Source organism: Panthera pardus, unplaced genomic scaffold (assembly GCF_024362965.1).
Source record: "Panthera pardus isolate Hobbes unplaced genomic scaffold, ASM2436296v1 HiC_scaffold_18, whole genome shotgun sequence".
Lineage (NCBI taxonomy): Eukaryota > Metazoa > Chordata > Mammalia > Carnivora > Felidae > Panthera > Panthera pardus.
Window position 1 is genome coordinate 11,681,033 of NW_026526743.1, and position 26,721 is coordinate 11,707,753.

The 26,721-nt window shown below is 44.0% G+C and overlaps 1 protein-coding gene across 1 annotated transcript; it reads right to left on the reverse strand.

Annotated features, from left to right (window-relative positions):
* Nucleotides 1–311: 311 nt before the first annotated feature.
* LOC109260988 (zinc finger protein 501-like) lies at nt 312–25,505 on the reverse strand. The gene is made up of 5 exons (XM_019439485.2): nt 25,245–25,505; nt 10,043–10,124; nt 5,525–5,967; nt 3,837–3,963; nt 312–2,976 (listed from the first exon to the last, which is right to left on the reverse strand). The coding sequence occupies exons 3-5, from the start codon at nt 5,555–5,557 to the stop codon at nt 1,691–1,693; spliced, it is 1,446 nt and encodes a 481-aa protein (XP_019295030.1). The 5' UTR covers nt 5,558–5,967; nt 10,043–10,124; nt 25,245–25,505; the 3' UTR covers nt 312–1,690.
* Nucleotides 25,506–26,721: the final 1,216 nt, after the last annotated feature.

Genomic DNA, 26,721 nt, shown 5'->3' on the forward strand with positions numbered 1-26,721 from the left:
CACTGCTCGTGGGTTTGAGCCCTGTTTTGGGCTCTGTGTTGTCAGCTGGGAGCCTGCAGCCTACTTCGGATTCTGTCTCTCTCAAATACATATAAACGTTAAAATTTTTTTTAAGAATTTCAGGTTTTTACCTAAGACAGTAGTAGTTCTGTGGGTAATCTGTTAAAGTCTACAGTATTTTTAGTGGCAACATTGCTGCATAGAATCTCCACTGACTTTGAAATGATTTTTTCGTGGTGGTAATGGGCTGCAGGGTCAGTAATATAGTAGGAGCAAGGCAATAAACAACGAATGGGGAGGGTTCAAAGAGGTTCAGTAAAGCGTACATTTGAAGTTTTATTTGTGGTGATCAGCGAGCGCATAGGTAAGTGGGGTAAGCAAAATCATGGTACATCCATACAGAATAGCATTCAGCAATAAAAAAATGTGCTCTCTCAAAATTATTCAGCATAAAGGAAACCACAATTTAAAAAAGTAAAACATTTGACTCTAATCATGTAAAAAATACAAAATAATTTACTGTGCAGGGTAGAGGTTTAAAAAGGGCACAAAATAAAAGGAGTTATATAGATTTATTACCACCCATGGTTTTGTATACAATTTAAATATGTGCAGTTTTACAGCATGTTAATTATACCTCAATAAAGCTTTTTTTAAAAATCAAATAGAGGTCTGGGTCCCCTACATTTTTGCACAAGAGTCCGCCATCCTTCCTCATGCCTGGGGAAGGGATGCCCTGCATCAAAGAAGAGTTTCAAGGTCATTTCTATCTGGGTCAGCAACTGGTCAGAAAAGCTACAGATCTCAGTGGGATTTTCTAATCCTATTGCCATTTTCTTGCCTATGCAGCAAATATCTGTGAGATGGACTAAAAATTAAGATTGGCACGATGGCCTCGATTTCCACAACTGTAGGAGGAACACTGGTGTGGAGCGTACAAACCGGCATGTCAGTGGACGCAAGTTTTGTTAGATGTTTATATATCCTAAGTCCTGCCATCTTCTGTTTCTGTACAATCACGGGTTTTCAACCTGGCTCCTATCGTAGTTTTACAACCAGCCAATGACACCAGAAAGTGAACTTTACACATGAAGGCACATGATTCCTTTGCAGTGCTCGGGAACAGCTTCCCCATGATAATGCTCGACATCGTGCGACAGCCCTGGGAAAGAGGAACCACTCTCGCGGGAGCCCTACAGGTGGTCAGAAGAGAAATACGATGTCCTCGTGGTGCACTGCAAGGAGGTCTAGAAGGTAAACAGTATTTTCATTTCAACCCCTTGGCACTGTCAAAACTGGGTCAGAACCCGAATGAGGAAGAAGGGACTTGCTGTGTTACATGCCCCCCCACCCATCACTGACAGTGGTTGAGAAAGGACCTCTGCCCTGAATGAGGAACCTGGCAGGGCAGAGTAAGAATACGCAGGGCTCCTGGAATCTTCCCCACAAACCTAGGAGTTTTGGGGGATCTCCCCAGTGTGGACGTTCACACGTGTGTGACGTTCAATTGCCAAGAGCTGGCTCCCTCACAAGGTCTCTAGTTCTATGAAATACCATATTCTGGGCAGGACCTTCTGGGGCCCAACAAGGCCGGACGTTTAGATAAAGGCTTTCCACCGACATCTGCTGCACATATGTAACATATATGTAGCTTACGAGCCATTTCCCCACAGTTGTTGAGCTCATGAGGTTATCTGGTGTGAAGTTTTCGGTGCTGAATGATGTGAGAGCTTTGGCTGAAGGATTTCCCACATTCCCCACACTCGTAAGGCTTTTCTCCTGTGTGGACTCTCCGGTGCTGAATGAGGTTGGACTTTTGGCTAAAGGATTTCTCACACTCATTGCACTTATAAGGTCTGGCTCCAGTGTGAATTCTCTGGTGTTGATTGAGAGTGGACCTGTGGCTGAAGGATTTCCCACATTCACCACACTCATAAGGCCTTTCTCCGGTGTGAATGCGCAGGTGCTGAACAAGTTTGCATTTGTAGCTGAAGGATTTTGCACATTCGTTGCATTTATAAGGCCTTGCTCCACTGTGAATTTTCTGGTGTTGAATGAGGTTGGAGCTTTGGCTGAAGGAATTCCCACACTCGCCACACTTGTAAGGCTTCTCTCTCGTGTGAACTCTCTGGTGTTTAATGAGGGTAGAGCTGTAGCTGAAGGCTTTCCCGCATTCGCCACACGCGTAGGGTCTCACTCTGGTGTGAATTTGCAGGTGCTGCACAAGCCTGAATTTGAAGCTGAAGGCTTTTCCACATTCGCTGCACTTGTAAGGCCTTGCGCCAGTGTGAATTCTGTGGTGTTGAATGAGGTTGTAGCTTTGGCTGAAGGATCTCCCACATTCGTTGCACTCGTAAGACCTTGCTGCTGGGTAAGCTCTCTGGCAATTACTCAGGATGGAGCTTTGGTTAAAAGGTTTTGCACAGTTCTCCCAGGCATGGGAACTTTCTCTAGGGTCAAGCTGCTGAGGCTGGAAAAGTTTATTATAGTCACAGCTGAATGATTTCCCATAGTCGCTGCATGTGTGCGGACTTTTTCCGCCCTGAAAGGACTCCCCGTGCTCGAAGCTGCTGTGTGGTTTTGCCCCTTTGAGAGTGGCCTGATGCTGGAGGAGACTCAGTATGGCCAGGAAGTCCTTCCCTATCTCCCCGCAGGGGAAGGGCTTCCCTGACACGTGCAACTTGTAGCTTGTCACAAGCTCCATGTCCCACCTGAATGGCTTCTCTTCGTTGTGCTTCTGGTGCTGGTGAAGGCTTGTGCTGAACCACAACTGCTTCCCGCATGCCTCACAGGTGTAGGATTTCTGGCCCGGATGTGGTCCTTGGTCCTCTGCCAGGTACAGAATATCTCTCCCAACCAAGACACACTTCTCGCAGGGATGAGCTTTCCACACGGGTGGACCTGGATCTGTAGCCTTGCCCAGTGACATTCGTGGCACAGAAAGTGCCTCCTCGTCCTCCATTCCGTACCAGCAACCTGAAAGCCCAGAGACGCTGGTGTGAAGTGCATGCTATCTTTGGTGGAAGGGGAGGGCTCAACACAAATGTCTGTCGGGCACACCAAAGAACGAGTCCACCAGATGTGTTTTCAAGATGAGGGTGCTGGGGCCGGGTTGGTAAAAGGGCTGCAGTCCTGGAACTCTAATGTCACAAGACTGGGGGGGGGGGGCAGCAGCACAGGAAGAAGCAGGTTCTCCAATGCACCCCTGCCACTGGCCTGCAGCTGGGAGTGCTGTGTGGGCGTTTATGTCCAGGCACCAGAACATCTGGTTGCAACTGACTAGATGGTATTCAAAGACTAAGGACGCGTAACCTAACATTAGGAACAGGAGAGAAGAAAGGTTGATGTATGGAAGACGGAAACAGCAAGGGACAAAACCTGAGAAGGGGGAAGGAAAGACACAAATGACGTGTGCGACCACTGGCATAAATACACAGGTGGGCCATCCTGCTAAGACCCTGGACTCTTCTAAACTCCGGGTGAGTGAAGCGGGACTTGGATGACACAAATCCCTGAGGCAAGGACAGGCAGGGACTAGCAATGCCCCAGAGCAATTCTGCACACGACCAAAAACTGGCAACAAAAATAATACTGTGTGTACAAACAGTCCCTGGTCCTCCAAGCAACTGCTGCCAGAGACCAGAAGAAACGTGAGCTAGAAGGAGGGGAAAAACCTAGGCAGGGGCCACGGATGTGGACAACAGTGCTGGACGCTGATGTTGCGGGCTCAGCAAGAGGGCAGTTGCTGAGCCCGGCCCTGGTGATGGCAGTCCCTACAATCTCTACAACCCAAATGTGAGGGGCAGGATACCACAGAGCAGGGGTGAGGGTCTTACCCAGTGAGATCACAAGTGCAAAGTTCTCCAGCATCACATCGTGGTACAGGCATCTCTGAGTCTCATCAAGGAGACCCCACTCCTCCCAGGAGAAGTACACGACCACGTCTTCAAAGGTCACAGTATCCTGCCGTAATGGGAGAGAGATGAAACTACAGTCCCCTCTCCACAGGACCCACACATCTATCCCATACTCTCCTCTCAGTCGGGCGGCCTGCGAGGAGGATGATACCAAGCCCTGCTGCCAGTAAATCACTATGTCCAACCCTCTACAAGAACAAGGACGATGTGGGCAGACAGACATAATCTTAAGCTCGGGTGGGCATGGCCTCTCCAGCCCCCAACCAGGCAATGTCCCTGAAATCCTCCACAGTGTACCGGCCAGGTACAACCAAAGATAGACTCCACCCCCCCACCTAAGTCCCTGATACTGAAGGCCTGGGGGGGGGAGGGGGGGGGTCCCTCAGTTCACACACCTCTTTTACCCCGTAAGTGCCTCTCCCTAGTACTGAGCCCACAGCATCAAGAGTGCTTGGCAAGATGGACCCCACTTTCCAGGGCAACCTCAAATCCACTATGAAGACCTGCCTTTCATTGTATGTGTTCCAATTTCCTCTTCTTTCAAGGATACTACTAATCATATTGGATTTAGAGCCTCACTTTATAAGGTCTTTAAAGACCCTATATCCAAATACTGGGAATTAATGATCTTTGCCCCTGAGCTCACCCACCAGGCTCCATGAGAGCTTGCCACAAATAAGCAGCAGCCTGCTCATGTCCACTCTTCCACTGAAAGTCTTCTGTCCCTGACCCGTGTTTGAGAGGCCACTTGCTCCAAGAAACAGGTTCGAACTCAGTGCCCAAATTCCTGGCCTCTTAATAATGTTATCGCCATAATCAGAATTTCCCTTCCTAAATGCAACACAAAGCGTCACCTACACATCTAATGTTGAACCACCTCAAATTTTTAGACTTTATATCCAGCTGCCCACTTCGTGCCTGCACTCAAAGCTTTCTGAGACAAAGAGACAGGGGTGGCCCCTAGGGCTTTATTCTAACTCACTCTCCACAGTAGAAAATCAGATTGGTTCTACCTGAAGAAGGAAGTTAAAATCCAACAACTCCCCTTACCTCCATGGCCACAATTTACATCTACGTAGCCTCCCCGCTAACCTTCCCGGTATGTTTTCTGCAGCTACGAAGCATGGGTAAGAGAAGATCCAGACCATCAGAACAAAAGAACATTTGCATTTCTCTGAATACTCACCGCTCCGCCAAACAGGTAGCTGTGCCCCAGGACAACCTCATCTTACTGACCGCTAGAATGGAGAAGGCCTCCCCCCACATAACCTCTAGTTTAATGTCTCTCCAGGGTCCTGAACACCCTCCTCTTACTTCGATAGGTTCTAAAAGGGCTTCATCTGTAGAGGGTGGGGCTCAACGAGATCTGGTCTCCACTGCTCCTCTGACCCCCCACTCCCACCCCTGGCCTGTAAGTCTAGGCATGACTCTGCCTCATATTCTGCTTACTGCATGCACAAAACTCACACCTCGGTTTGGAGCTTGCAAGTGGGTGCTCAGACACGTGGCCCCCGCCCACGAGCGCCTCCCTGTCTGGGACCCCGGGGTCTGGACCGCAGGGAAGCCAGCGGGTGCCCTGAGCTCAGGCCCAGCGGCTGTGCATTTACCTGAGCTGAGTCCCTGGGCGCGGCCGCCGCCATCGGACTCTGTGGGCAGAGCAGGGCTGGGAGCGGTCCGGCGTCTCAGACCCTCCTCTGAGCAGTGGGGACACCTCCTCTCGGGCCGCTGCAATCTTCACCTCGTCTCGACCCAGCACTCTGGAGCCTCTGACCAGGAAATGGATTCGAGAGCTGCCAAAATGACTGCCACCAGGACCCCGCAAGTTCCACCCTGAGGAGTTGGCACACGTGGAAACGCCCGTCTCCTGGACCTTCATTGGCTCCACGCTGACGTTGCTTGGTGCAGGGTCCTCTGGGCAGTGTGGTTCTCACAGCTCCGTCGGCCTCTGCAAAGGGCACCGCACATCAGAACCTCCTGGAACACGGGTGAAGCAGCTTCGCTCCTCAACAGGCCAGGCCAGGTTCCTGGGGAGTTGCCGGCAACTGCTCACCTAAAGGGTTAGCAACAATGATGCTGCTTCAGACTTCATGAAGTCCATGTGCTCCCAGAGGCGACAAGTTCTATCCCAGATGCCCCCAAGGTTACAGATCCAAATGCACACAGCATTCCATTGTCACTCACACAGTGTGTGGGACCTCATCTGCCATGGTTTTGTTTTCTCAAGGGTCACCGCCCAGTCAGTGCTTTTTTCCGACACCCGAAGGCCATGGATTCTGGTATTTGGTCCAGTTTTACAGCCACTTACAGAGGAGTATGACGGAGACCATTATAGCCTCACACACTTGGAAATGAAAGGGATTCCAAGGCTTTCCAAGCTTGTGCTCACCAGCTCCTACAGCTTTACGTAGCACCTACCGTAAGAGGATTACCTATGCAAGGACTGAGAAGAGAGAACAGAAAGACAGGAGCACCGTGCACGAGTACTCACTTCTGTAGAGGTAGTTCTGAGTTACTCCGTGTGTCTGAGAAAGCAGCAAATAAAACTGTATATTTTATCTATGTAGGGGGCTTAAACAGACGAAAATATAGACTCATTAAGGATATTTTGATGTATATACTCCTGAATCGAGTTGGCAAAGAACATGATTTGTGATTGGATAGTTACATTTTTTTAATGTTTCTTGATTTTTGAGACACAGAGACAGAACGTGAATGGGGGAGGGGCAGAGACAGAGGGAGACAGAATCCGAAGCAGTTCCAGGCTCTGAGGTGTCAGCACAGAGCCTGATGCAGGGCTCGAACTCACAAACCAGGAGATCATGACCTGAGCCGAAGTCGGACACTTAACCAACTGAGTCACCCAGGTGCCCCATGATTTGCTACTTAAAGGATATGGTATGAAAGGCTGAGAGAAACCTGTTGTGTGTTGATGCTAAGAGTTTCTCACAGTTCCGGGGGGGCGGGGGACAAACAGTACATGCACCAAGAATAATCTTTTTGGACATTCAATTAGAAAACATCCTAAACCTCATGACTCTCTTGTGAAATACTTAACAGGTTTGGGATTTGCAGGTAATGAGGCCCTATTCAAAGGGCCACCTAGAATTTATAAATACTGTGGTATTTGTTCTGACTGCTCTACCCTCAGGCTTCCTTATTGAGACACAATATTGAAACAATTCCAATTAATAATCCTACAATAGCTTCTAGATGAAAAGAAGAGCTGTAAGTCTCTCTCATTGAAATCATAAGCTAGAAATGATTAAGATTAGTAAGGAAGGTACGTTGAAAGCCGAGACAGGCCAAAAACTATCCCCGTAGCCAAGTTATGAATGCAAAAAACCCACAAAGTCTTTAAAGGAAATTAAAAGTGCTATTCCAGGGGCGCCTGGGTGGCTCAGCCGGTTAAGCATCCAACTTCAACTCAAGTCATGATCTCGTGGTTTGTGAGTTCGAGCCCTGCATCAGACTCTGCGCTGACAGTGCAGAGCCTGCTTTGGATCCTCTATCTCCCTCTCTCTCAAAAATAAGCACTTAAAAAAAAAAGTGCTACTCCAGTGAACACACAAATGATAAGAACACACGACAGCCTTACTACGGATACAGAGAAAGTTTTAGTGCTCTGGACAGAAGCTCAAAGCAGTCACAACATTCCCTTAAGACAAAGCCTAATCCAGAGCAAGGCCCTAACTCTCTCCCTTCTATGAAGGCCAGGGGAGGTGAGGAAGCTGCTGAACACAAGTTTGAAGTTAGCAGAGGTTGGCTCGTGACACTGAAGGAAAGAAGCCGTCTCCTAACCGCAAAGGACCAGGTGGGGCAGCAAGTGCTCCGGTAGCCCTAGCGGAGATCGGAGATCGTTCGTGAAGGTGGCGACACTGAACCACGGATTTTCCAAATGCAGACCCAGCAGCCTTCGACTGCAAGATGGCCATCTAGCACTTTCATAGCTGGAAAAGTCAAGCTTGGTAGGGCCAAGGGTCACGTATCATTCTGAAAAGCCCAGGGCCCTTAGGAATTCTACCCTGCCCGTGCTATAAATAGAACAGCAAAGTCTGGATGACAGCACATCTGTTTATAATATGGCTTACTAAATAATTTTTTAAAAAATATTTATTTACTTTGGGGAGAGCGCAAGTGGGGGAGGGGCAGAGAGAGGGACAGAGGATCTAAAGAGGCAGGCCTCTGCACTGACAGTCTGACAGCGGTGAGCCTGATGTGGGGCTCAAACTCACAAATGGCGAGATTTTGACCTGAGCCGAAGTCGGACGCTCACTGACGGAGCCACCCAAGTGCTCCTGGTTTACTGAATATTTTAAGCCCATTGCTGAGACACAGTGCTCAGAAAAAAAGATCTCTTTCAAAATATCACTGCTCAGTGACAAAGCATCCTGATGGAGATGTATGATGAGACTAATGTCTCATGCCTGCTAACACGACATCCATTCTGTTGCCTGTGGATCAAGGAGTAATTTTGACTTTCAAGTCTTAAGAATATGATTTGTAAGGCCAGAAAAGTAAACTGAAATCCTTCTGGAATTCCATTTAGCTGCCATTCATCGGTAGCAGGAGTTTGGAAGAAGTCACTGCAGATGTGCTGGCAATGGCAAGAGAACTAGAATTAGAAGTAGACAAGATGCGGGACGCCTGGGTGGCTCAGTCAGTTAAGCGTCCGACTTCGGCTCAGGTCATGATCTCGCTGCGCGTGAGTTCAAGCCCCGCGTCGGGCTCTGTGCTGACAGCTCAGAGCCTGGAGCCTGTTTCAGATTCTGTGTCTCCCTCTCTCTCTGACCCTCCCCCATTCATGCCCTGTCTCTCTCTGTCTCAAAAATAAATAAAAGAAAAAAAAAAAAAAAAAAAAAGAAGTAGACAAGATGTGACCAAATTGCTGCAAGGGACAAGCTCACAGTAAAACCGGAAGTGGATGACCAGAGAACTGGTTGCTTGAGGGGGAACCTACTCTGGGGAGAGGCCTGAAGACTAGAGAAATCCAGTTGGTGGATAAGATGCTATCAAACCGCATCGTGTGCTTTGGCGAAATTGTGACAGGAAGATCCACTGATATGGCAACTTCACTGCCTTATTTTAATAAACTGCCATAGCCACCCCCACGTTCAGGGTCATAAACAAAAAGATTATGACTCACTAACAGCTCAGATGAGGGTTAATGTTTTTTTTTTTAGAAGACAGCATTTCTCAAGGTATGTATACTGTTTTTAAGACACAATGCTATTATATACTGTAAAAACAACGGTTATGTATGTACTAGGAAACCAACGACTCATCTGACTTGATTTATTGCAGTGGTCTGGAACCAAATTTGTACCCAAAGTGTTTCTGTTGATGGCCTAAAATAAGCTACTTTGGCGTAAGAATCAACATAGGCAGAAAGAAGCCTTCCTGAGCATCCATCTGATAAAAGCAGAAACTTTTTAGAAATGAGTAGTGTTCTCAATCCACCCTCCCTCAGAAGAAAGTTGGAACTGAGCTCAAACTACACAAACCAACCTCTAGCTTTCTCACATTTTTACCTTCTTCTGCTAAGAACATAAAGGGAAACAGGTCCCTACACAAGACATGTGACCTTTTCTGCATCATTCATAGCATTAGATTAAAAGACTATTTAGTCAATTTAGAGATTTATACTCCTCAAGGTCCACACGCACTGTCCATACCTTCACACAAAACATTTTTCACCCAATGTTTACAAAATAAACATTTTGGGCGTTAGCTTAAAATTCAGATCAGCATTGGAGTCCTACCGTTAAACTCTCAAAATCTGAAAAAGACATACATTTACATTTTCATGAAATTCTGTCTTTGGATAACTGCTCATACAACAGCTTCTTTTGTATCCTACAATGCCTATTCAACACTGAAAGCAAAATTCCCAGCAGCTCAAATGACAGTTTATATTCTGGAAGGAACTTAGAGCCCAGAGCCTGTATTTGGAAAAAGATGTTTTCCTTGCCCTCAAGCAGAACTGAGAAACAAGTTGTCACTGCTAATGAGCACAATGGGAGGAAATGCTGAGAAGCATGCAGACACAAGAGAAGAGAGGTGTTTGTGAGTCCAGGTTACCCAAAAGGAAAAAACACAAGTAAATGAGTAAAAAGAGTCAAACATACCAGGATCAGGATGGTGCATATGGCTCTGGCTTCACAGGAAGAGGGTCCACTGCTGAGAAGGTACTGAACCCACTGCTTGGACCTGTAAAGAACAAAGACAATGTGGAGTCAAAAGCCCAGACCACGAAGCTCAAACACATTACATTAATCTCACAGATGCTGACTAAATTTCCTATGCCTCCTAAGCCTTCCAATCTGCAATATCCCAGGAAAAATGTATACATTCCCACCCCCAACCCCCACTCCTGTTTCTGCTCAACAAACTGGCACTCTCACGGGAATGTCAATATTAAGTTATAAAATTATAGAGAAAACTGCAAGGAATTTCCAAAGATATCAACTCTAGTCTGAATGAGGAAGACAATATTTAAGTTAAAAGAAACTACTTTATCAACCAATTTAGAGAGTGTGCTAGAGGCTGATTTAATTGAATGAGAAGACTCTAGTCACAAAGAAGGAACACTGGGTCGTTATACCAGAAAATTTCTTTGCTCACATAACAAGTTGTTTCAATTTAGTAATAATCATAAGACCAAGTCTTTCATAATTACAAAGCTATTTTATGTACATTGTTTTGTAATGACAAAGATGAGAATCACAGAATCAACCTAACATTTATCAACTGGGAATTGAATAAATCCTCATGGAGCATTAGGTAGTTGTGGATGTGATCGGTAACTTTCCCACTGCTGAAACTTCAATTCATAATCTTCTATTAAGTAAAGCACAAGAGGGGGATGTGTGCATGTTTGTGTTTGAATATTTGTGGTTGGGTAGGGCATGGAAAAGGGACAAGTAAGGGGTGTTTCTGGGTGCTCCTAACACTGATCAAACTGTGATTCATAAACGATTTGATTATTCTGACACTCAGTAGTGCATCTGCATACCTGTATCAGGGCCCCAGAATGTTCTCCAAGTCACTCACAAGGTTCTCCTAATAGCCTGAAGCTAACCGGACACTTTTGTGTACGCTTTCAGACCTTATCCTAGGTTATCCTACCAGCAGTCAGCTAAGTAATAAATGCATTTGTTTTATCCTTCTTCATCACAAAGAATAACCAGGATTCTTAAAATAGCAAAACATGCTCACAGTGCTTTCTAATATATCTAGAATTCCCTAACAGAATAGGATACCCAGTTTAATGTGAATTTCAGATGAGTAATGAATAACTTTATAAGGTCTATTGCATGGGACATACTTATAGTAAAAAATATATATATTATTTATTTTCTAAATCTGGCAACCCTAAGTATACTGATAATGCACAATTTCAACTGGGTATCATTTTAACATGTGAAAGTGGCCTTTTGACTTTTTTGTTGCTGCTTAAACAATACAAACATTGAATTACAGTTCTGGAAGTCAGAAGTCCACAACGGGTCTCCACTGGAGTCAGCAAGGCTGCCTTCCTTTCTGGAGGCGCTAGGAAAGAATTTATTCTTTCGCCTTTTCCAGTTTCAGAGGCCACCCACAGACCTGGGCTCATGGCCCCTTTTCATCTCAAAGCCAGAAACGGCCAGCTGAGTCTTTCTCACCCTGCATCACTTGAACTTTTTCCATTTTCTGCCTATCGTTTCCCCATGTAAGAACGCTTACAATCATACTGGGCAGGCTCAGGTAATCCAGCATAATCTCCCCATTTCTAGGTCAGTGGATTAATACTCTTAATTCTACCTACTACCTTAACTCTCCTTTGCTGTGTAATCCGACATTAAGACATAGACATTTAAGGGACACCTGGGTGGCTCAGTCAATTAAGTATCTAACTCTTGGTTTCGGCTCAGGTCACGATCTCCGGTTTGTGAGATCGAGGCCCGAGTCGGGCTCCACGTGCTGACAGTACAGAGCCTGCTTGGGATTCTCTCTCTGCCCTTCCCCAACTTGTGCACGTGCGCTTTCTCTCTCTCTCTCAAAATAATAAATAAATAAACCTAAAAAAGACAAGGACATTTAAGTGGGGCAGTTTTCTGCCTATCCCATTGGCTTAAAAACGACTTTAATTCCCAAAATCCAGCACAAACTTCCCTCTCATTAGGAACATTGGGTTATATGGTTTTAGGAGTATCTGGTGCTGGATCCCCCTCAAGCCCTAATGGTATGATAGTGACTCCAACAACTCCATCTTTTTAGGGGGGTTTCTGCTTTATCCTTAACTGCATACTGATACCACTGGGCAGAGGAAGAGAAAGAAGAAACAAATGCAGTCTCCTCTCTTCTTCAGGATGTGATGCTGGTAGCTACAATTTCTTCTCCTTATTGCTTTCATTCCAACCATTCTCCTCAGATACATTCTTTATTTTGCTAGAAGCAAAAGTATTTTTTATTTATCTGTATTTTCGTGGCTTTATTGAATTATAATAACTGAACACAGTTAAAGTGTACAATGTGGTGAGTTTTAACGTAGACCTACCCGCTGAAACCATCACCACAATCAAGACAGGAAACATATTCATCACCATCCAAAATTTTCTTACAACGCTTTCCACTACATCTCTCCCCCATTCAACCACCATTCTCAGGAAACAACTGATCTGCCTGTGTTATAATGGATTAGTTTGCATTTTCAAGAATCTTAAATGGAACCATGCTGTGTGTTCACTTTGTCTGAATTTTTCCACTCAGCATAGTTATTTAGAGATTCATCCACGTTATTACATATAGCCACATTTCATTCCTGTTATGTAGTGGGTATGTGCCCCCAAATTCATAGGCTGAACCCCCAAACCCAATGTAGTAGAATTAGAAGGTGGAGTACGGACAGGTAATTATGTTAGGTAAGGTCATCTGGCTGGGACTCTCATCAAGAGATTAGTGATACCACGTAAGAGACAACAGAGGAAGATGGCAGAGCAGCATGGCTCACCTCCTCCCACAAATGCAACAAGGCAACAACTAAGTATAACACAACTCACTCTGAAAATGACTTTAAGGCCAGCAGAACACTTATTCCACGGCTCAAGACAAAAAGCCAAATCGAGAAGGGTAGGAGGAGCAGATATATGGTCCATAACCAAACCCCAAGCATGGCAAGCCACAAGCAGGAGGGATACCACAGGCACAGAGGTCCTCTCTGAGGAATGAGAGGATCGATCCCCACATCGGGCACCCCTGGTCCTGGGGACCTGTACCAGGAAGATGAGCCCCACAAAGTCTGACTTTGAAAATGAGCAGAGCTTAACTCTGGTTAATGGGAGAGCCAGAAGGCTATATAGGAAACTGAGATTCTGTTCTTAAAGGGCCAGCATACCATAACACTCAGGCTGAAACCCAGGACAAAAGGCAGAAGTTTGAAAAATAACTGTATTACATGTGAAGATTTACTGACTAATTTTAGAGCATATGCCAGAGGAGCAAGGATCTGTAGAAGCCTTTTTAAGGAAGAGAAGTGCTGGCAGGAGCCATTTTTCTTGCCCTCCTTCAGCCTAGCTGACTGGATGCTTGCGGGAGTCAGTTCGGACCGTCTGTCAGTGCTACCTTGCTAGACCCTCCCCCCTTCCTGGCATCCCCCTGAAAACCCACTCGACCTAAGCTACTCACCCCAGCAGGTACCCGTCCAAAGCAGCTCCTGCCCTGCCTCAGCCGGCAGGCAGCCCCAGACAGGCACCTCTCCAAAGCAACTCCTGTCCTGCCCCAGGGAGGAGAGATCGGCCCCCTCACCAGCATCCTAGCAGCAGCTACAGCTTGGCCTCTCAGCCAGCCACACCAGGGACCAGCCCTGCCCACCAGTATGCTTGTAGTAGTCACGGCTGGTCACTGCACACAGATGGGCTGAGGGCCAGCCCCACCCACTAGCATGCCCACAGCAGTCCTGGCCCAGTTACAAAAGAGCTCATAAAGCACACACAGGGGACACATCCTGCAGCAACTGGTCCTGGTGACTGGGGGACTGGGCTACTGGGTCCCACAGGATGCCTTCTACATAAAAGGTCATTCTTTTCAAGACCAGAACCCCCGTAGCTGATCTACTAATACATACAGATGAGACCGGACGCATTCAGGGTGGTATGGCTGTACACTCTACCTGATACATACAAACAAACACAAGGAGTCAGACAAAATGTGAAAAGAGGAGGAGTATGTTTCAAATATGAAACACAACAAAACCTTGGGACAAGAACTAAATGAAACGATCTACCTGATAAAGAGTTCAAAGTAATGGTCATAAAGATGCTCACTGGTCTTGGCGGAAGAGTGGATGAATTCAGTGAGACCTTCAATAAAGAGATATAAAAAAGAACTAGAGCTGAAAAATACAATAACTGAAATGAAAACTATACTAGAGGGAATTCACAAATTAGAAGATGCAGAAGAATGGATCAGTGAGCCAGAAGATATGGCAGTGGAAATACAGCAGTGCAAAGCACTCAAGCTGAACAGCAAAAAGAAAAACGTATTTTTAAAAACTGGGATAGGTTAAGGGACCTCTGGGACAACCTCAACTATACCAACATTTGCACTGTAGGAGTCTCCGAAGAAGAGAGAAAATGGTGTAAACTTCCCTAACCTGGGGAAAGGAAACTGATGACCAATCCCAGGAAACACAGAGAGCCCCAAACAAGATGAACCCAAGCAGGTCCACACCAAAACACATAACAGTTAAAGTAGAAACAAAATCTAAAGAGATGATCTTAAAAGCAGCAAAAGCAAAGCTAACAGTTACCTACATACAATGGAGACTCCATAAGGCTATCAGCTGAATTTTCCGCAGAAACATTTCTGGCCAGAAAGGAGTGGCATGTGGCATGATATATTCAAGGTACTGAAAGGAAAAAAACCTACAACCCAAGAACTTTACCAAGCAAGGTTATCATTCAGAATTGAAGAAGAGATAAAACTTTTCCAGACAAACAAAAGTTAAAGTTCATCACCACTAATCTGGCCTTACAAGCAATGGTAAAGGGAATTCTTTAAGCAGAAAAGAGAAAAACATAACTAGAAGAAAATTATGAAAGGAAAAGTTTTACTGGTAAGACAAGTATATAATAAAGGTAGTGGATCAATGACTTATAAAGCTAGTATGAAGGCTAAACAGCAAAAGTAGTAAAATTTTGGTTTTATTAATTTTCTTTTACAAAAATTGGTTAAGCAATATATACAAAAAGATATAAAATATGACATCATGTACATAAAACTTCGTGGGGGGAGAGAGTAATAAATGTAGTGCTTTTAGAATTTACATGACCACCAACTTAAAAACTTGTAATACTAAAGAAAGCCAACAAATCACAAGAGCACAAAAGAAAAAAAACAACAAAATGCAGTAAGTACATACCTACCAATAATTACTTTAAATGTAAATGGACTAACTGCTCCAATCAAAAGATGTAGGGTGACTGAATGGATAAAAAAAAACCAAGACCTATCTATACACTGCCTACAACAGACTCACTTCAGATCTAAAGACATACACACTGAAAACAGAGGAATGAAAAAACATATTCCATGCATACTGAAGTGAAAAGCTGGGGTAGCAATACTTATAATAATAATAAAGTAGACTTTAAGACATGGACTGTTAAAGACAAAAGTCATGCATAACTATAAAGCAATTAATCCAACAAGAGAATAGAATAACTGTAAATATCTATGAAACCAACATAGGAGCACCTACAAATATAAAGCAAATATTGGCAGCCATAAAGGGAGAAACTAACAATACAGTAATAGAAGGGGACTTCGGGGCTCCTGGGTGGCTCAGTCGGTTGAGTGTCTTTGACTTCGGCTCAGGTCATGATCCCGCGGTCTGTGAGTTCAAGCCCCATGATGGGCTCTGGGCTGACAGCCCAGAGCCTGGAGCCTGCTTTGGACTGTGTCTCCCTCTCTCTCTGACCCTCCCCAGCTTGTGCTCTGTTTCTTTCTGTCTCTCAAATATAAATAAATGTTTAATTTTTTTTTCTTCTTAAAAAAGGGGCTTCAATGCTCCACTTACATCAATGGACAGATCATCCAGAGAGAAAATCAATAAGACACATTAGACACGTAGACTTAACAGACATACACAGAACATCATTTCCAAACAATACATTCTTTTCAAATGCATCTGGAACATTTTCCAGGATAGATTACATGTTAGGCCACAGAACAAGTCTCAATAAATTTAAGATTGAAATCATATCAACTGTCTTTTCCAACTACAACAGTACGAAACTAGAAATCAATTACAAGAAAAGAAAATGGAAAACACAAACACGTGGAGGCTAAACAACATGCTACTAAACAACCAATAGGTCAAAGAAATTAAAAAACAGCTGGAGACATATAAAAATGGAAATGCAACAGTTCAAAATCTTTGGGATGAAGCAAAAGCTGTTCTAAGAGGGAAGTTTATAGCAATACAGACCTACCAAGAAACAAAAAAAATCTCAAACAATATAACCTTATACTTAAAGTAACCAGAAGAACAAACAAGGTCGAAAGTTAGTAGAATGAAAAAAAAAAAAAAAAAATCTGAGTAGAAAGAAATGGAGACTGAAAAACAATAGAAAAGATCAGGGACACTAAGAGACAGTTCTTTGAAAAGATAAAAGAGATAAACCTTTAGACAGACTCATAAAGGAAAAGAGAGAGGACTCAAAATCAGAAATCAAAGAGGAGTTACAACTAACACCATAGAAATATAAAGGATTAATTATATGCCAACAAATTGGACAACATAGAAGAAATGGATAAATTCCTAAAATATATATATATATAATCTTCCAAGACTGGATCACAAAGAAATAAAAAATTTGAACAGACTGTTTACTAGTAACAAAACTAAATCAGTAATCAAAAACCTCACCACAAACAGAAGTCCAGGACCGGATGGCTTCACAGGTGAATTCTACCAAATATTTCGTTTAGGGTTAATACCTATCCTTTTCACACTACTCCAAAAATAGAAAAAGGAATGCTTCCAAACTCATCCTCAAAGCTAGCATATACCTTGATACAAAACCAAAGACACCACAAAAAATGAAAACTACAGACCAATATCCCTGATGAACACAGATACAAAAATCCTCAACAAATTAGGAAACTGAATTCAACATATGAAAAAGGTCATTCACCACAACAAGTGGGATTTATTTCAGGAATGTAAGGATGGTTCAATATCTGCAAATCAATCAACATGATACAATATATTAACAAAATGGAAAGAATTATATAATCATCTCAATATATGCAGAAACAGCATTTGACAAAATTTAACATCCGTTCATAATAAAAACTCTCAACAAAGTGGGTTTAGAGGGAAAATTCCTCAACACGATAAAGGCCATATATGAAAAAACTCACAGCTAACATCATACCCAATGGTGAAGAGCTGAAAGCTTTCCTCACCATCTACTCTCACCACCTTCATTCAATTCAGACAATAAAAAGAACTAAACAGCATCCAAGTTGGAAGAAAAATGTAAAACTCACTATTTGCAGGTGATATGCTATACACAGAAAACCCTAAAGACTCCAACTAATAAATGAATTCAGTCAATTTGCAGGATATAAAATTAATATGCAGAAATCTGTTGTGTTTCTACACACTAATAAAAACCCAGCAGAAAGAGTAATTAGGAAAACAATTCCATTTATAATTGCATCAAAAAGTGTAAAGTACCTAGGAATAAATGTAGATAAGGAGGTGAAAGACTTGTTTTCTGAAAACTATAAGACACTGATGAAGACAGCACAAATAAATAAAAAGACATACCATGTATCATGTTCATGGAATGGGAGAATTAACATTGTTAAAATGTCCATACTACCAAAAGCAATCCACAGATTCAATGCAATCCCTACCAAAATACCAATAGTATTTTTCACAAAACTAGAACAAGGAATCCAAAAATGTGTATGGAACCACAAAAAACCACAAATAGCCAAAGCAAGCTTGAGAAAGAACAACAGAGCTGGAAATATACAACGCCAGATTTCAAACCATACTACAAAGCCATAGTAATCAAAACAGTATGGTACTGGCACAAAAATGGAACAGAATAGAGCTGAGAAACCTATGCTTATATGCAGTTACTCTGTGACAAAGGAGGCTAGAATACACAATGAAGAAAAGTCTCTTCAATAAATGGTGTTGGGAAAACTGGACAGCTACATACAAAAGAACGAAACTGGACCACTTTCTTACACCATACACAAAAATAAACTCAACATGGGTGGGGGGGGGGGGCACCTGGGTGGCTCAGTTGGTTAAGTGTCTGACTCTTGGACTTAAGCTCTGGTCATGATCTCATGGTTCATGAGATCAAACCCCATGAGTACATGCATACACTCTCTCCCAAAATAAAACAATAAAACAGAACAAAACAAACTAAAAACTCAAAATGGATTAAAGACTTGGATGTAAGTCCTGAAACCATAAAATTAAAAGACATCAGCCTTAGCAACATTTTTCTGGATATGTTTCTTCAGGGAGACAAAAGCAAAAACAAAAGTAAAAGGGACAAAAGGGAAACAAAAGCAAAAATAAACAATTGGGACCACATCAAACTAAAAAACTTTTGCAAAGCAAAGCCATCAACAAAACAAAAAGGCAACCTACTGAATTAGAAAAAATATTTGCTAATGATACATCCAAAAAATATATGTATGTATACATAATATATATAACATATATATTATACTCCAAATACCCCAATACTTAATATCCAAAATATATAAAGAATTCACATACCTTAACACCAAAACACCTGAAACAATTCAATTAAAAATTAGCAGAAGACCCAAATGGGCATTTTTCCAAAGAAGACATACAGATGGCCAACAGACATGAAAAGATGCTCAATGTAATCAGGGAAATGCAAATTAAATCCACAATGAGATATCACCTCACACCAGTCAAAACAGTATCAAAAAGACAAGAAATAACAAGATGATGAAATAGAGGAAAGAGAACTCTTGTGCACTGCTGGGTGGAATGTAAAGAGGTGCAGCCACTCTGGAAAACAGTATGGAGGGTCCTTAGAAAACTAAAAATAGAAAAACCATATGATCCAGTAATTCTACTTCTGGGTATTTACCTGAAGAAAATGAAAACACTAATTCAAAAAGATATATACATCCCTGTTTACTGCAGCATTATTTACAATAAATAGGATATGGACACAATCTAAGTGTCCACTGATATATAAATGAATAAAGACATGATACACACACACAGGAATATTACTTAGCCATTAAAAAAAAAAAAAAAAAAAAAAAAGAAATCATAGGGTGTCTGGCTGGCTTAGCTGGTAGACAGTGCAACTCTTGATCTCCAGGTCATGAGTTCAAACCCTATACTGGGCATGGAGATTACCTTAAAAAAAAAAAAAAAAAAGGAATCTTGACATTTACAACAAGGATGGACCTAGAGGGTATTATGCCAAGTGGAATAAGTCACAGAAAGACAAGTAAGATAGGATTTCAGTTATCTATGGAATGTAGAAAACAAAACTATCAACAGCAATAACAGAGGCAGACTTACAAATACAGAGAACAAACTAGCAGTTGCCAAAAGGGAAGAGTGTGGGGTGATGGACAAAACAGGTGAGGGAGATTAAGAGGCACAGCCTTCCAGCTCTAAAACAAGTTACAAAGGTGAAAAGTACATTATAGAAAAAGTCACTAACATTGTAATAACTAACATTGTAATAACCATCAGCCAGAGCCCATAGTATAAGTGTACTATGAGAGATAGTACACTTATAATGAGCATTCTGTAAAGTATGTAATAGTTAAATCATTATGTCGTACACCTGAAACTAAAATTAATGTCAACTATACTTCAGTAAAAAAAGAGGGGAGTGGGAACACCAGAGAACTGTCACTCCCTGTCTTTCCATCATGTGAAGACACAAGAGAGCCATCTGCAAACCAAGAAGAATCCTCATCAGGAAGCAAAGCAATAAGCACTTTAATCTGGACTTCCTTCCCAGCTTCCAGAACTCTGAACAATAAATTTCTGTTCTTTAAGCCACCTAGTCTATGGTATTTTGTTACAGCTGACAAAGAAAATTGTTTATTCCTGAGTGATATTCCATTATATAGAAGTATTACAATTTGTTTATTCATTCAACTGTTTTTGATGGACTTTTTTTTCCCCCTTTTCCATTAAAAGTAAGGCTGTTTTAAACATTTGTTCACAGGTCTTTGCATAAACATATGCTTTTATTTCCTTCGGATAAACACCTAGGAATGGGATGACTGGGTTGTATGAAAGCTGTATGTTTAATTTTATTTATTTTTAAAGAATGTTTATGTAGGGATGCCTGGGTGGCTCAGTTGGTTAAGTGTCCAATTCTTGATTTTGGCTCAGGTCATGATCTCAGTTTGTGAGTTTGAGCCCCACATCAGGCTCTGTGCTGACAGCAAGGAGCCTGCTTGGCATTCTCTCTCTCTGCCCCTACCGGACTCATGCTATCTCAAAATAAATAAACTTTTTTTTTTTAATTTTTTTTTTTTTAACATTTATTTATTTTTGAGACAGAGAGAGACAGAGCATGAACGGGGGAGGGGCAGAGAGAGAAGGAAACACAGAATCGGAAGCAGGCTCCAGGCTCTGAGCCATCAGCCCAGAGCCTGACGCGGGGCTCGAACTCACGGACCGCGAGATCGTGACCTGAGCGGAAGTCGGACGCTCAACCGACTGAGCCACCCAGGCGCCCCTAAACTTTTTTTTTTTAACGTTTATTTATTTTTGAGACAGAGAAAGACAGAGCATGAACGGGGGAGGGGCAGAGAGAGAGAGAGAGACACAGAATCGGAAGCAGGCTCCAGGCTCTGAACCATCAGCCAGAGCCCAACGTGGGGCTCGAACTCACAGACTGCGAGATCGTGACCTGAGCTGAAGTCGGACGCTTAACCGACTGAGCCACCCAGGCGCCCCTCAAATAAACTTTAAAAAAATGTTTATTTATTGGGACACCTGGGTGGCTCAGTGGTTAAGCATCCAACTTGATTTTGGCTCAGGTCATGATCTCACAGTTCATGAGTCCAAGCTCCATATCAGCCTCTGCACTAATGGTGTGAAGCCTGCTTGGGATTCTTGCTCTCTGCCCCTCCCCTGCTCACACATGCATGCATTCTCTCAAAAATAAACTTAAAAAATGTATATTTATCTTGAGAGAGTGTGTGCACCAGGGGAGGAAGGGCAGAGAGAAGGAGGGAGAGAGAATCCCAAGCAGGCTCCATGCTCAGCACAGAGCTCAATCGGTCTCACGACCCGACATCAAGGGTCAGACACTTAACTGAGCCACCCAGGCACCCCTGTATGTTTAATTTTAAAGATGCTGCCAAATTGCTTTACAAAGTGCTTGTACAATTTCCCTTCCTACTATCAGTGGATGAGAGTTCCATTTGCTCCACATGCTTAACAAAAGATGGTATGGCCAGTTTTTAATGTTACTGATAGGGAAAAATCTGTTATAAGATGGCCAACAGGACTGATAGGGAAATTCCAGTCCTCGACTGAAGACTTCCCTTCCGGGTTCTTCCCACCCCACTTGCCACGCTCAAATGCGGAATGCAGAAGTAACAAACTATAAATTATTCCCTCTGCTTATGCTCGGGGCTCAGACCTCTGGAGAGGGATCTCCTCTGAGCCTGCCAGCATAAAATAAACCTCCAGCCTTCCAACATCTCAGAGTGCTGCTTGGTTCTTCTGCCGGGTGATCCAGAACAGGTTCCATGACATTATCAATTCTAAAAGTGCACAGTGGTTAAGTCATTATGGGTTTTTCATTTTCCTAATGACTCTTTCCAGCATCTTTTTATGTAAATTTTTGCCAAACTTTTTTTTGAAATATCTGTTCAAATCTATTGCCTGTTTTTAAAAACTGTTTCTAACTATCGAGTTATAAATGTTCTTTATGTATTTTAGATACTTGTCCTCTCTTAGATACGTTTTGCAAATAAAGTCCCTCTCTTCTCCTTCTGGGCCTGCCATAATGCATATATGGGTCAGTGCTAGTATCCTACATGCCCCTTAAGCTCTCTTTACTTTTCTTCTTTTTTTTTTTTTTTTTTTTTTTTTTTTTGCTCCTCTGACTTGACAATTTCAAATGGCCTGTTTTCAAGTTTGTAGATTCTATACCTGATCAAGTCTGCTGTTGAACCTCTCTAGTAAAGTTTTCAGCTTAATTGTTTTTCAGCTCTAGAATTTCTGGTTGGTTCTCTCTTACAGTCCCTATCTCTTTATTGACATTCTCACATTGTGCATGAATTGTTTTCTGACATTGTTGTTTGTGTTCTCTTAAGTCACAGGGCATCTTTAGCGCAGCTGTTTTAAATTTTTGCCAAGTAATTCAGAGGCCTACATTTCTATATGGCCAGTTTCCAGACATTTATTTTGTTCCTTTGGTTGGGCCATGTGTCCTTATTTCTTTGTATGTTCTGTGATCTTTTGTTGAGATGTAGGCATTTGAATTAAAATAAATAAATAAATAAATAAATAAATAAATAAATAAATAAAAGCCAACTTTTCCAGTCATTAAGAACTGGCCCTGTGCAGGGGAAGACCTTCACTAATCTCCTTACCTCATAGGTTCTGGGATCACTCAAATCTTTTCTGGGAATGCATATTCCCTGTGTTTGAGTGTGTGTGTTAGCTACAGCATATATGATTGCCTTTAAATACCTTCATTTCCTAGAGAGGTTCTCCCTTGCTGCTTCTTAGAAGCCACAGCCACTTCGTGCTCCACAGGAAGGTACAGGCATCTCCCTGGCCTCCCCATGTTACTTGCTGCATGGTACCCAGAGAGTTTTTTGTAAATTCAATCAAGATTCAATTGATCCTCTGATGATCCTCACTGCCAGAGGCAGCTGTGAAGCCTGGTATGTAGTCCTTCCTGCTTGACTTGGTCTCTTGCTACAACCTCCACAACCCAGACTGACCTGCAGATTGCAGATACCCATGGCCTCATTCCATTTCTGTGCTGCCCTTGCTGTGCCCTCTGCAGTCAGAACTTTCTGATTTTGACTTAACCCCTCATTCAAAGCCCAGCCCTACTGGTCACCTACCTGAGTCCCAGTGTTTCTCCCAGATTTGCCCCTAATCTTATCCTCCATACTCAATGAAATATCCCAGGCCCCACCAAAGTTGCCACAAAATCCATGAAGTCCCTTAAGTGGAATAAACACTAGCTCCAAGGACTGAGTATTAATGGGCCAACTCCTATGCTTCTGTGTCCATCTCATGTCCACTCTTCTCCTGGTACCCTTCATCGGCTATGAGTCTACGCCATCCTCAATGTTTTCTCCCTTCATGTTACTCACTTCTGTAACTTCAGTATGTAAAACTCAATGCCATCAACCAGATATCCAAGCAAGAGGCCCAGTCCTCGGCTACTTCCCTTTCCTAGTCTGAAAATGGTTTTACCATCATAGCCTAGAGACTGCTTCTTGTAATCACAGCTCACTTACCTGGACATATACAGTAGCCACAATATTTTGGATGTCTCCATCCCGAAGCCCTCCCCAGATTTCCAAACATGGGTGTTCAGCTGCCTACTTGATGCTTTTACCCAGTGGTGTCTGAAACACCTCAGATCTTAAAGTAGCCACAACAAAGTTCCCAATATCCCCAGTGAAAATTACTCTATGACCAATTTTCCCATATCAATTGATGGAATTTTCATCCTTCCCGTTGCTTAGATCAAAACCCTAGGGTCATCTCTGAAAGTGCTTCACTTTCCCACTGTTATAGAATGTTTATGTCTCCCACCCCAATTCATATTTTGACATTCTACCCCCCACAAGCTGATGGTATTAGGAGCTGGGGCCTTTGGGCTGAAATCAGGAAGCAGGCCCTCACCAGACACAGAAACTGACCAGCCTGATCTTGGACTTCTAGCCTCCAGAACTATGAGAAATAAATTTCTGCTGTTTATAAATCACCTAGTTTATGGTATTTTGTTACAGCAATAGCAGCAGACCAAGCATGCGACTTCCCTTCCACATTAGGAAATCTAGTTGGCCCTTAATAAAAACAGATCCAGAATCCAGTTACTTCTCCTAAGCCACCACTCTGTTCTGTGAACCCTGAGCTGGAATGTTACACTGGGCTCCACCTTAGTTGTCCTTCCTCTTCCCTCATCCTCACGATCTTTTCTCCACAGTGAAGCCAGAGGAAGACCTGGGTAAGATCATCTCCCTCCTCTAATCCAAAGCTCGAGTCCCCTCCAGAACAGATAAGCAACTTCTCAGGCAGCCATTTCAGTCCTGAATCCTGTCTCACTGCTCTTTGTTCCCACCTGAAGGAAAAGGAATCTGTGGTTTCCTTATCGCTCCCAGCTTCCCTAAAGCTCTAAGCGTTCTTGTGTGCCAGTATGGAGATAACCTTTCCTCGGCTGTTTCCCTCAGGCGCACAAAACGGAAACACCTCTCTGTAATCCCTGGTATGGACCCAGGGCGGGGCGAAGCCTGGGGTTTCTCGAGGGTCCCTCTACCCAAGGTCTGGAAGGTCTGGAGGAACGGCACTGAGAGTCCCCAGGCACTACGGGGCAGAGAACACAAGAGGGGGAGGAGCCAGTGTGGGCCCGGGACACCGCACTCGGACCGGTGCAGGTTCCATGAGAGCGTCCGTAGCCATGTTTTAACAGGCAGGTTCCAGAGGAACAGGGCCACGGCAGGTTGAGCGCGCTCGGGCTGGCCCGTGAGCCAGGTGAACCTGGGACTGGATGCCTCACCTCGGTGCCTCAGGGTTTCCTCTTCCTAGCTCTGCGTCCTCGAAGAGTCAACCTTCCGGCGCCTCAATGTTTCCACCACCCTCCGACCAACTACCTTTGAGAAGCTCTTAAAGCCCTGACGTAATTCGTGTCGCTCCTTTCTTTACCGTTCTCCACAGCTTCCAGAATCCCGAGATGCAGGTAGAACCCTCGGCCTGCTAGTCCAGGTGTGACTCCGCCTCAAACACTGTTCCTCGCAGGCACACCGGACCCCAGCTTTCCCGAACGCTGCCAGCTGAGTCGCACCTCCCAGCCTCGGCACGGGTCGGCTCCTCTGCCTGCAACACTCCCCCGCTCCTCATCACAACCCCAACAGTAAAGCTGAACAGAGAAGCGGAGATGTCATGTTTGTTCACGGCCATTGTCAGAAACGGGACCCCACCTACCCGTGCCCTATTGTCCCAGACAGTCAGGCCCGGGACGTGAGGACGTGAGCAGGCGCCCCTCCGCCGGCGCTTTAGGACCTGGGAGGCGGTGAGGGGCCGGGGAACGCAGCGTTTACCTGAGCCGGGTCCCTCAGCGTGGCTGCCGCCATCCGGGCCTGTGGGCGGAGCGGGGCGGGGAGCGGGCAGGCCCTCGTGCGGGGCGCCCCGGGCGGTGTCGCCGAGCCTCAGACCCGCCTCCGTGCGGCGGGGACAACGGCTCCTCCGACTCCTTCTCCGGCACGTCACCTCCGCGCAGACCCACCGCTCCGGAACTTCTGCCCGGATGAACACAGGGGAGAACCCAAAATGACCGCCCGGAGGAGGACGCCGGAAGTCCCGCCCCGCGCTAGGTGTCACACACGGAAGGCCCCTGTGCTAAACCTTCATTGGCTCGGCGAGGGGGCCGTTAGACGCGGAGCCTGCCGGGTAATGTAGTTCCCACGGACTCACGTGCCTCGGGCAAGAGCGCTCCCCAGCAGACCTGCGGACGAGTTTAGAGCCGCGAGCTGCCCTGGGGGATGGCGTCTGCGAGTCCAAGGGAGTAGAAGGGTCTTTGTCCCTTCCTCAAGGAGCAGAACTCAAGTTTCTGGGGCGTGTTGTGTGCTGTCTGCAGCTGTTCACCCAAGCGTTTGGAAAAGTGTTAACTTCGGACTCCGTGAAGTTCAGTTTGCTCCCAGAGGCTACAGATCCAAATGCACTTATCCGTAGTCATTCAGACAAAATGTGTCCACTGGTAGCAGAAGCTAACATGTCACGTTGCAGTTCAAATCCGTATACTGTGCAGTGTATGAAGAGTCGTATCGGTCTATGTTTGATTAGGGACAAGAGAAAAAACAGGTTGCGTCATGACAGGAAATATTGTAGAGGGAGGCTGGGCTACCCTGAAGCAGGAATAAAAGGTGAGCTCTGTAATTACTACAGAAAATGTCTCCCTTGACTGTAAATTACTGTGTCCAACCTAGTGAGCGACATGTTTACCTCTTTTTTAAAATCTATTTAATAATCTTTTTGGATAGCCTGAAAGTCATTTTCAAAAATGAAAATAGTCTCAAAAATAGAACTGTGAAGAACCTGCTACTTTGGTAGCTTCAGTGGCTTGTGTTCACAGGTGTAGCATGTATGAAAAGGGTGTTGTGAACTTCAAAATGTAGGGAGCAACTTAAATCCATGATTTCATCTCACTACTGGAAAGTGGTTATCATTTCCCCTATGATTACAGGGAATATTCTGCATGAGGAATTGACATTATCTGAGAAAAACAGTTGTAAAATGCAAATTACAGAAAGCTATTAATAGTGGCTATGTAATGATTCAGAATTTGTGTGAGAACTGTGATATTAATGGAAATATCAGCGGATGGTAAAAAGATCTCAGAGAAATTATATCAGTGTTGTCTGAGAAGAAATACAATTAAGCTGAGCATGTGACTGTAACAATCATTCTGAAGACTTTGTCTCCAAAATTTGATTCTTACTCATTCTTGAAATGAAGCGATATTGGCATTCAGGGAAAGCTAACAGGCACATGAGGAATAGGCAGAACTGTAAAACTATA